We start from the raw sequence: 12,454 nt of genomic DNA on the forward strand, positions 1-12,454 counted from the left end.
ATTTGAAGAAAAATCCCAGAGCGTTGGTACAATCATGTCAAACAGTGCTTGTGACTTAAATCAAACACACACCACGTGAACTTTGTAAATGAAGTCATTGCTGGCACTCAAGAGTTTATCATTGGGAGCTACAATGAAGAGAAGAGAGAGAGGGAAAAAAGGAGAGAGAGACAGATGCTGGGCCTATGTTTATGTGAAACACAAGAAGAAACCGTTTCAACTTGGGTTATGCCGCACTCTTGTTTTCTTCCCTCTCTCTCTCTCTCTCTCTCTCTCTATCTCTCTCTCCCTCTCTCCCCGTCCCACTCATATGTTTCTATTTAAGGCCCTGTAGGCCTGACTGCCTTGATTGGCGTGGTACAGCCCCCCAGTCCTCGTCCAACGGCAGGCTCTCAAACAGAGAGAGAGAGGAGGGGAGAGAGAGAGAGAACAAGCCACACTACTGATTTTCCAGAGGAAAACCTTTTCTATTCTTCCAGTCCCGACTGGAGTCTGTCTCCAACTCCAGCAGTTCTCCCTGTCCTCTCCTCCTTTTCTCTTTCTTTTATCCTCTCTTCCCTTCGTCTCTCTTTCGGACGTTTGTTTTGATTATGGAGGCCCCGTAACGGAGAACACGTTTTTCTCTCTCTTTGTTTCATCCCTCCTTTTTTTGTTTTGACTTCTTTCAAATGCTTCCTGGTCCGTTGGTGTGGGCCGGGGGAAGGTTCCGCTATATGGCCAGACGTTTGGGAATAAAATGCAGCGATAATATCCTGAGCGAGCGTTCTGATTGGCTGGGGAGGAGCAACGGCGCGGATTCGGCCTATGGCGGCGTACCGTCACCGGGCGCGCGGTGGCGGCGGGCGCTTGCGCCCACCACGGGGTAGGGGTGCCATGGTAGGGACTGGGAGCTGGCTGACGGCGTGTTTCTTCCCGTCCTACCGTGCAGGCATTGACAGCTCGGACCCTATGGTGCTGGAGCAGTACGTGGTGGTGGCCAACTACGAGAGGCAGGAGAACTCTGAGATCAGCCTGCAGGCTGGGGAGACGGTGGACGTGATCGAGAAGAGCGAGAGCGGTGAGTAGTGTGTTTACTGTATGTGCTGCTTTGTGTTGTATTTGACTTTCTCTCTCACAGACACACACACACACACACATACACACACACACGCACAAACCAACTGATGCACAGTCAGCACCTCGTTCCTTCTTTCCTCTCATGGTGTCACTCCGTGTTCTGTCTCCTTCCATCTGCCCCTCTTTGTCCTCAAGATTCCCCCTTTTCTCCCCTTCCTCCCTCTCTACCTCTGTCTCTCCCTTAAGCGTTCTCTCTGTCTTCTAACTGGGGCTTGGCTAAACCTGGAGGCTTGCCGTTTGGTCAGCAGGCCGGTGTGTGTGTGTGTTTGTCTGTGCTTGGGTTTGTGTGAAGGTGTGTGTGTGTTTGTGCGTGTACATGTGGCAGCGTTTGGCTGTGTTGCCCAATCTGTTGCCTTGTGCATCAGGAATGTAGACTTATAATTAATAGTCCACTTTACTTTAGTGGAGAGTGAGATGTGTTACGAGTACCATCTTGGAAAGGCAAAGGTCGACGCGCAAAGTTTTGAGAGGAGAAAGAGCCAGGGAGGCAGTTGTTATTTGGGAGCACTGGGATAACTGTCCGTGTACTATTGTCACCCTTATGTTTTCCTCCAATTTCATTGTACTTCACAATGTTATCAAAAACCAAGGACATGGCAGTTGAGTTGTTGAACCACAGCAAGACGTTTGTTGTGTACAGTAACAGTACATAACAGTTTGCTATGTATAAAACCTGAAAACAATCGGTTGAGGGAAAAGTCAATGTGAATATGTTGCCCTTATGTTTTGTTTTCATCGATCCAAACTCGATTGAGCAACACGAGAGCTGGATTCTAACTTGCCATGGTAACAAGACATTGACAGCTTGCGCAAGTCAAGATTAACAACCACAACGGCCTAACAGTCTACCAACAGCAGAAAACCCTTTGGCAGTGATTGATACATCCACACACATCTTCCTTTCAAATATTGGTGTGTGTGTGTGTGTGTGTGTGTGTGTATATATATATATATATATATATATATATATATATATGTGTGTGTGTGTGTGTGTGTGTGTGTAAGAGGTGTTTTCTCACAGCGTCTTTAGCACATCTGAGTCGTTATGCAAGTTAACGAATCTTTCTTTTTCTTTAGTTTTTACAATCGACCCAGCCACCCACTGTCCCTCAACGGTTGACGTTCCCCTTGTGGTGCTCTCTCTCTCTCTCTCTCTCTCTCTCTCTCTCTCTCTCTCTCTCTAGCTCTCTCTCTCGTTCTCTCTCTCTCTCTCTCTCTCTCTCTCTCCACTCTTTCAGCCCCATGTGTTTTTGACATCGGGCTGTTCCAACAGCTTTCTGCTGTATATCCCATTCCGTTCATTGTCAGGTCAACAGCCAAAGCGGCAGTTCCGTCCAAACTCCGTGTGGGAATAGAGGTGTAGATGTTTTTGCAATGCTGATCTTCTTTTGTGAATTCAATGTATTGCAATGTCATACATGACTAAGAGGAAACCTAATCTCATCCGAAAATGTGAACGCTGAGAAGTGCAGTTGTCACGTTCTTCCACGGCCAGCGGATGTTGAATGACACATATTTGTTTCAAAGTGAAACTTTAAGCAAAAACAAATCAATAAAGGAACAACAAAACGTGACTACATGCACAAACACACTACAATCAATATCCCACAAAACACAGGTGGGGAAATAGCTACCTAAATATGATCCCCAATCAGAGGCAACATTAAACAGCAGGCTCTAATTGGGAACGACATTAGCACCAACGTAGAAATAGATATACTAGATCACCCCCTAGTCACGCCCTGACCTACTACACCATGGAGAACCAAGGGCTCTCTGTGGTCAGGGCGTGACATCAGTACCGCAATGAATGTGAGATGTGGTTGTTTTAACTAATCTTCGTTAAATGAACTGGTCGCCCAAAGTCCCCTTAGCAAAGATTGTCTGCTAAATGACTCAGATGTAAATGTGAAATGCAATGTTTTTTCAGTCTCTTTTGTGAGGTTTCGTACTGTCAACTTTTAAGCTGCATTGAGTTATGCTTTGAGAGATATGTGACTTGATGAGGCTTCGATTCCCAGAGATTTTGTAAGAGTCACAGGCAAGACTGAGAGTCATTATATGTTTTGTTTCATGAATATTCAAAAGCTAATTGCCTGTGCGTATGCCAAAACCACGCCACAATTATCAAATTATTGGTGGCACTGACACACTGCATTGGAAACCCCAAATACCCCCGCGATCGGGCACATTCAAACTAAACTAGGACAAGATCCATAAATATTCAGTACTCGGGACAGTTTCAATGTAAAAACATAAAAACAAATAAGAAAACAAGCTGTGCTGTCACCGGAGCTGAACGCTCATAAACTCAAACTAGCGCATAGACTAAGCCTGAAAAAGAACCATAAAATCTCAGACAGTTTCAGTACAAAAGTGCAAGAAAAACAAATATCATCCTTAAGGAAACAAGCTGTATATAATGGCTGTCATTGGAGTTGAAGGTTACTGTAAACATGCTCAAACGTCTCCATATCTCTCCACCATTAGGCCAAAGAACTCGAGCAACGACCTACGATGACATCATTGGCAGGCTATGCAAGTCCTAGTGCCTTGTGTATCCCAGAGACCCTCTCCCCCTTTCAGCGCTCTATTGCGACCCTGGAGTCTCCACAGCTCTGCTTCTTTATGTCCTTCGACATTTTGATCGCAGAAACACAGGCGGTCATTTCACATTGCAACCTCCCAATTTACCAAAACCCCCTATTTCTTTAATGTTGTTTTAATGTTGCTTTGATGTTCCTCATCCCATGCATCTCGGCATTATGACAACCTATGCTTTTAAGTTAGCTTCTACCAATCTCATCCAGACTCTGTGCTTTTTCATTCTCCTCTCCACACAATCTCTAAACAGTATATCATATGCAGTTAGGAGTGGTTCGGGTCAAGCAACAGCCAATGGAAAAAAAACATCCACTGCAGTAAAAACCACTTTACTGCAGCATCAGTTTTCCTCGCTTCACGCACTGTACCTCGATAGTCGCGGGTTCCTAATCCCGAGTCGGATGTTATTGTCATACCCTACCCCTACTGCGAGAAGCTAGCAGCCGCGTGCGCTCCAGTTCCACGGCAGCTGTTTCACTGTGTAGTGTCAACAAGGCGCCAGTATCACCACGTGAGACTGTACAGTGTGTGTGTGTGTGTGCATGCGTGCGTGCGCGTGTGTGTGTGTGAGTGTATGTGGGGTGTGTGTGTGTGCTGATGTCTTGAGTTTTGGCTGTGAGATTTGTGTCTGACTGTCTGTCCGGAGATTTAAGAGCTACTATCTAGTAAAGAGAGATTTATGGGAGGGCAAGGAGGTGGACACGCCAGAATCCTCTTGAAAAGGGGGAAAGAGGAGGAGAAAAGGAGGAGTGGAGGCTATGTATGGGCCAGTGTCCTGGTTTTCTCCCACTCCGGTCATTCCTTGGACATGGGAAATCACCGAGAGCCTGGAGGGAAGAGGCCTCAGATGGGAAAAACATCACTTGCATGTGTGACCAGAAGTTATATGGAGCAATCAGTTTATTGTGCTTCCTGCAAAGTTGTTATCCCCATGATATTGATGATATGATATTGATATTGATACCATGGTATCAAATGTATATTATATAGAATAGTCTTTGAAGACTGGTAGGTCTGTCTTTATTTGTTCAGTTTTGGCTCTGTTAGTGTTCTGATACCATAGTTGCACGAAAATGACTGGTTAATCAATGCAACCGGGCCTCCATTCTGTGGCTCCATACTGTGGCTGAATATGGAAAATTCCCCTATTTTCTGTGTCCTTACCCCGGCCTAATGGATCTTGCAGGAGGACTGTGATGCTATGCAGCAAACAAGATCCCTCTGGGTTACTGTGCCGCTCCCTCAGCCCACAAGCCCAGCCGGAGAAGACATTTTCCCCTCGCCTCTCTCTCTATGCGATCTTTGCCAGGTTGAAGGGGGAATTTGTCACCATAGTCCTAAAGAGCTTAGGCACGCTTACCGTGCAAAACCCGCCTAAACACACATTTACACACATAGTCACATACTCACACACATGTGTGAAATTATGTATGCACAGGCAAACACGCACGCATAAACACACACAGGCTCAAACGCACACACACACCACCCCTACCTCCCCTCTCTCACTGCCTGCTGTGTCCACAGCGGTGTAAATTAGGTTGGCATAGCCCCCACTAACCCACATATTCTTTCCTGAAATGTACCCAGTTTTGACTGAGTTTGGGCTGGGCTGGGCAATGGGTGTTGTTTGCCTTGGCCTGGGGCCCTGTGTAGATCAGCTTTAGTAGGGGAAAGCACTGGGCCACGTTTTACAGAGGGAGGAACACCATTTGTGTCAAATCTTACACTCCATCACTCAGGCTACAGCCAGCTTAGCGCTAGTCTCACCTCACATTTGAAACGGACAGCCTAGCCCGCTCTTCTGTCTTCAGTCACACCGATAAGGTTGTAAACCGTCAGAATCTTTGCCAGGGGGCTGCTGAAGACAGGCCTCACACCATACAGATGTAGGATATGAATTTGATCACTCTGTTGAAGGAGAACTTTCCATACAGATCCTTGTATTGCATTTGAGTTTTGAAAAGGCTTCTGAAGTTTGTAATTTCCACTTTGACATTTCAGACTCGATTTTCCCTGGCGAAAAATGTATCAACCCCGACAAAAATGTCAATTCATTATATTAATTATAGTCCACATAATAATTTGAATTTCCTGTTGCTGCATGATTATTTTCCTGCTGTAGCAAACTGGCTCAAATTAAGATCCTACATCTGTAGTCTCACATAGCCTATACAGTGGTTCTTCCTTTAAAAGTGGTCGCCTCAACTCTAGGCAGTCAAATCGGACAGACGGCTTCAATCAAAAAGCGTTTAGCACTAGAGAGTTTAGCTTAGGTTAGCTTAAAGGATGTCCTGGTCAGGCTGTAAAAATGGCTAGCCAGCTTCAATCAGGAAGTCATACTTATAAGCCAACAGGTAGCGTAGCAGGCTGTTAGTCATCCTATACATGCTACCCGTAGCGTAACGTTTCACCAAGAGGCACAAGAGTTGCTAATCTACGTCAATCGACTCAACAGAGAGGTTACCTTTAAGCCCTTTAAATTCTCCTGTATAGATAGGGTCACATGAAAGGCCATAGCTGGCCAAAAGACTCACCTACAGGTTTTAAAATAGAGCTTGTTGCCATTAGCATGTTTAGTGAGGTGATATGCATGGCTAAAGCTAGCTTAGTGTTAGCTGCACCTCCCATGCTTTGAAATGGCCAGCCTGTATCAATAAGCATGACACAGGGGGTACTTAGCTGGAAGGAAGCTTTGAGTTGGGTCTCTCTCTCTCTCACACACACACACACACACGCACGCACGCACGCACGCACGCACGCACACAAACACACACCACACACACACACACGCACACACACACACACACACACACACACACACACACACACACACACACACACACACACACACACACACACACACACACACACACACACTCACACACACTCACACACAAGCACACGTTATGTTCTTCTATCCTCGTGGGGACCTAATATTTATTTAAAGTCAAAATCCTAACCCTTACCCTAACCCTAACCTTTACCCGTGACCCAAACCCTGAACATAACCACAACCCACCCCCCCCCCCCCCCCCCCCCTACACACACACGGCGGTTCAAGTTCAAGGCCTGGGGACGTAGCCCAGGCATGCTGAGCGTGATATTTAGTCAACACGGTCTAATGAACTTCCTACCACCACGCTATCCCCTTAAACTTGTAACACAGCTAACAGTAACCAAACCCCCATGTTTTATGAAAACTTAAAGCAAGGTAACACAATCTCCACCGTGGGATGTGAGTTCCTCTGTCTCCCGTCCCGTTAGACATTGTCAATAAAGATTTGGGGCCTCAAAATAAACTAGGAAGGAACCAACCAGCTTGATGATTCGGATGTCCTCATAATTTCCCCTCAGTTAGAACTGATCAGATGATGCTTTGATGTATCCTGTCTTGGGTGATTTTTTATACGTTTTATGTCTCTTTACATTGCCAATCCACTACACCATCTTTTCAAACAAAGTTCACACAAAGGGAACGAAAATGTGTTCAAAGGAACTTGTTATTAAAAGACTCTGATGTCATTAGAGGGATTTTTTCTGTTCTTCGTTTGATCCCATCCAACAAAATCATATCCCTCAGGCCTAACTAGGCATTTATCACATCATGTACTGTATTGACTTCTAGAGTTGATGGGATTTCATTTCAATTTCCCTAATTAAATAATCTCCTTCAGGCCGCCCGAGTGGCGCAGCCATCTAAGGCATTGCATCGCAGTGTTGAGGCATCACTACAGATCCGGGTTCGATCCCAGGCTGTGTCACAACCGGCCGTGACCGGGAGTCCCATAGGGCTTCGCACGATTGGACCAGCGTCGTCCAGGTTAGTGGAGGGTTTGGCCTGGGGGCTTTACTTGGCTCATCGCGCTTTAGCGACTCCTTGTGGAGGGCCGGGCGCCTGCAGGCTGACTTCGTCGTCAGTTGAACGGTGGTGCGGCTGGCTTCCGGGTTAAGTGGGCAGGTGTAAAGAAGCGCGGTTTGGCGGGTCATGTTTCGGAGGACACGACTCGACCTTCGACCTCTCCCAAGCCCTTTGGGGAGTTGCAGCGATGAGACAAGATCGTAGTTGGATCGCAATTGGATATCACGCAATTGGGGAGAAAGAGGTGGTAAAACACAAAATATATATATATAATATGTTAATAATCACGTTCTGTATTAGCTTCAGATTTGATTACATATATGCTTTCTTGCAACCTATACGGTATCTTGCTCACACACAGGGTTTGTGTGATTAGATAGAAGGATGAGAATAGTCTCTGCCTTCCAGGCCTGATTCGCCAATCTCGTTTTAGGCCTCCCGAGCCGCCGTAATTGTTCTGGTTCTATTTTAAGCCTCAGCTTTCTGTGTCCCTTAGTTCTGCTTACTCTGCAGAAAGCGCACGTTGTGGTTCAATTCAATATTCTGCCTTCCAGACTCGGGCTCAGCCGCATCCAACTCAGCTCGTATCACACATCAGATCTGTTGTTCGTTGTGGCAAAGCAATGAGATGAGTAACACAATCGCGTCGCGTTTGAAATAAGTGTCGTTGACGAAACGTCTTGATGGTTCCGTTTCTCCGTTCCATCAATCCAAATGAAGAGAGTGAACGGATAGATTCTGTGGTGGTTTTGGACAGGGAAGTGTGTGGAATACTCCCTGCTTTGAAGCCCTGGCCAAACGTCTGCTCGCTCTTTCTCTCTGTCTCTGTATCTCTCTCTCTCTCCTCTCTCTCTGTCACCCACTCTCTCTATCTCCATCTTTCTCTCCCTGCTAGGCGTTTACCAGCCAATGATTAGTATGTTCTGCAGAATTACTGTAACATTTGTTTTCCATGTGACCTTATTCTCACTGAGCGAAAGGGGGAGATGGAGACAGAGGGAAAGAGGGAGAAAGCACTGCACAACCTATGTTCTACCAAAGCACAACACAGTGGAACTGCAATTAGACTACTTATTACTGTCTGGGTTAAACCAGCATGAGTACTTTCAATGTTAAGAAGGTTTTACACCTGTCGCTATTTGACCTTTTAAGGTCCACATCATGAATCTGATGAAGTAGAGCAAACTGGGTCATTTCTGTCGGGACACAACCCGGACCCAGAATCTAGTGTTTATTGTAGTCAAAGGCGGCCTAAAAAGTGGTCTGATTTACACCTGTACAATAAAAGGATCGTACTTAGTCAGGAAATGAGCACTCGTGAAAGTATTCCTCTAAATGTATTTTTACTGCGTTGTTTGAGGTCGAGTGAACTCAGCCTAAGCATGGTTACACACACACACACACACACACACACACACACACACACACACACACACACACACACACACACACACACACACACACACACACACACACACACACACACACACACACACACACACACACACACCTCCCTGCAGCCAATAACACTGCCATGATTACTTAAACCTGTTGAAACAGCAGCCCTTCCCTTTTGCTTTCTACTCTACTGTATGTTCAGATGGTGGTCAATATGTAGTTCATTAGACGACCCACCTTTTATATGTCTTGTTTTAGCCTGTTTCATTTTTACAGCTGCCCCCAACCCCCTTTACTGCCCTGCCCCCCTGCCCGGATCCCACCCCTGCTGAAGATTGACATTTGTTACACCACATTTTCCATGTTCTATGATTCCTAACCTTTCGAGGAAAACATGGTCAATTTGTTGTTGTTTGAATCCCAGACTGACCCTTTAATCTCTCTCTAGTCCACCGGCACTGTAATGTATTCCACACACATACAGTACAGTCAAGCAAGATATATAGCTATTTTAGAACATATAGGCATTTAAAATAACTGACATAACATTCATAGTTGATGTAATATGGTAATGTTAGCCACTGTAATCAAACAAGACATGTATGCTTCCAAGAGAAGCTCTTGTAGCGTGTAAAGATTAGCTCATAGTTTAGGTGGTGTGGCCGTCCCACTACTTTCATATTTTCTGTGTTTATTGGACAGAATAGATAGAAAGAAGTTTATAGCAGGAGAGGAATTGCTAAAGTGGTGGGTCAGATTTGAACCCATGCTCGCAGTGTTAGTACTTGTAATCGCAGTGTTAGTACTTTTTATCGCAGTGTTTGTACTTGTTATCGCAGTGTTAGTACTTGTTATCTCAGTGTTAGTACTTGTAATCGCAGTGTTAGTACTTGTTATCACAGTGTTAGTACTTGTTATCTCAGTGTTAGTACTTGTTATCGCAGTGTTAGTACTTGTTATTGCAGTGTTAGTACTTGTAATCACAGTGTTAGTACTTGTTATTGCAGTGTTAGTACTTGTAATCGCAGTGTTAGTACTTGTTATCTCAGTGTTAGTACTTGTTATCGCAGTGTTAGTACTTGTTATTGCAGTGTTAGTACTTGTAATCACAGTGTTAGTACTTGTAATCACAGTGTTAGTACTTGTTATCGCAGTGTTTGTACTTGTTATCGCAGTGTTAGTACTTGTAATCACAGTGTTAGTACTTGTTATCACAGTGTTAGTACTTGTTATCTCAGTGTTAGTACTTGTTATCGCAGTGTTAGTACTTGTTATTGCAGTGTTAGTACTTGTAATCACAGTGTTAGTACTTGTTATTGCAGTGTTAGTACTTGTAATCGCAGTGTTAGTACTTGTTATCTCAGTGTTAGTACTTGTTATCGCAGTGTTAGTACTTGTTATTGCAGTGTTAGTACTTGTAATCACAGTGTTAGTACTTGTAATCACAGTGTTAGTACTTGTTATCGCAGTGTTAGTACTTGTTATTGCAGTGTTAGTACTTGTTATTGCAGTGTTAGTATTTGTTATTGCAGTGTTAGTACTTGTTATTGCAGTGTTAGTACTTGTTATCGCAGTGTTAGTACTTGTTATCACAGTGTTAGTACTTGTTATCGCAGTGTTAGTACTTGTTATCACAGTGTTAGTACTTGTTATCACAGTGTTAGTACTTGTTATTGCAGTGTTAGTACTTGTTATTCCAGTGTTAGTACTTGTTATTGCAGTATTAGTACTTGTTATTGCAGTGTTAGTACTTGTTTTTGCAGTGTTAGTACTTGTTATTACAGTGTTAGTACTTGTTATTACATTATTAGTACTTGTTATTGCAGTGTTAGTACTTGTTATTACAGTGTTAGTACTTGTTATTGCAGTGTTAGTACTTGTTATTGCAGTGTTAGCACTTGTTATTGCAGTGTTAGTACTTGTTATTACAGTGTTAGTACTTGTTATCACAGTGTTAGCACTTGTTATCGCAGTGTTAGTACTTGTTATTGTAGTGTTAGCACTTGTTATTGCAGTGTTAGAACTTGTTATTGCAGTATTAGTGCTTGTTATTGCAGTGTTAGTACTTGTTATTGCAGTGTTAGTACTTGTTATCACAGTATTAGTACTAGTTATTGCAGTGTTAGTACTTGTTATTGCTGTGTTAGTATTTGTTATTGCAGTGTTAGTATTTTTTATTGCAGTGTTAGTACTTGTTATCTCAGTGTTGGTACTTGTAATCGCAGTGTTAGTACTTGTTATCACAGTGTTAGTACTTGTTATCTCAGTGTTAGTACTTGTTATCGCAGTGTATGTACTTGTTATTGCAGTGTTAGTACTTGTAATCACAGTGTTAGTACTTGTAATCACAGTGTTAGTACTTGTTATTGCAGTGTTAGTACTTGTAATCGCAGTGTTAGTACTTGTTATCTCAGTGTTAGTACTTGTTATCGCAGTGTTAGTACTTGTTGGACTGCTGGAACACCCTAGGGTAAATTAAACATTTTATTGATTTTTCACACACAAAACACAGCAAATCCCGCCAACAAACAGAAAAGACACAACAAACATGTTCAACACCAGACAATACCACATAAACAGCTCAATCCCATGATACATCTCTTGGAGCCTAATTGAGCCGCCAAGCCAATTGGATTCCACTGTGTGAATGGGGAAACCCTGATTCAAGTCTTCACCAAGGGGGATTTCCTCTCTCTTCTCTGGGAAAACTGGGTTTATTATCTGTCTGTCTGGAAGCTAAATGGCACGGCCAGAAAGAGGGAACACCAACTAACTTCCTACTAACAACTGTCCCGAAAGAGAGACAAGAAAAGAGAAAGAACCAGCTTCTGTCCATATTGCAGTTGGACAGAGTGAGTTTCCTGGAAAATGTTGACACACGGACAGTAGTTGTTTGGAACATATGAGAACGTTCCCTCGCTTCTCTCTCTGGTCTCTCTCTCTCTCTCTTCCTCCACAGTCTCTCTCCACTCTGGTAACTGCCTATGTGTGATGAGATCCAGCAGCCTTTCTGTTTCTAATTTCTCTGCTCTTTAACCGCATCTGACTTTCTCCAGAACTGGGATTTATAGGCAAACTGGGACTTGTCAAAGCCATGTGGTATCTGCCAGCCTGGGAGCTGAATGTATAGGGGAGCTGGGCCTTGTCAAAGCCCTGTGGTGTCTGTCAGCCTGGGAGCTGAATGTATAGGGGAGCTGGGCCTTGTCAAAGCCATGTGGTGTCTGTCAGCCTGGGAGCTGAATGTATAGGGGAGCTGGGCCTTGTCAAAGCCATGTGGTGTCTGTCAGCCTGGGAGCTGAATGTATAGGGGAGCTGGGCCTTGTCAAAGCCATGTGGTGTCTGTCAGCCTGAGCGAGAGAGACCAGGGCTAAACTAGTTTTTCTCATTTGCCTTTTCACAGCTCACGCAAGTACATACACATACAAGTGCAAGCAGGCATGTTCATGGATCCCTATATAGACAGGCGCTCACAAA

At 44.2% G+C, this 12,454-nt stretch overlaps 1 protein-coding gene across 6 annotated transcripts in view; it reads left to right on the top strand.

The window, feature by feature from the left end:
* The window catches only part of LOC110493536 (SH3 and PX domain-containing protein 2A), a 122,180-nt gene that overhangs the window by 84,407 nt on the left and 25,319 nt on the right, over positions 1-12,454 (top strand). For 5 of the 6 annotated variants that reach the window (XM_036949459.2, XM_036949457.2, XM_036949458.2 and 2 more), the window contains one exon: positions 929-1,057. In XM_036949459.2, coding sequence (XP_036805354.2) covers positions 929-1,057 — 129 coding nt within the window. Of the gene's footprint in view, positions 1-347; positions 1,058-12,454 lie in introns of those variants that run through there. The other variant, XM_090204636.1, reaches the window with a different exon arrangement.

This window comes from Oncorhynchus mykiss, chromosome 17, assembly GCF_057628025.1.
Source record: "Oncorhynchus mykiss isolate SJ-2025 chromosome 17, ASM5762802v1, whole genome shotgun sequence".
Taxonomy (NCBI): Eukaryota; Metazoa; Chordata; class Actinopteri; order Salmoniformes; family Salmonidae; genus Oncorhynchus; species Oncorhynchus mykiss.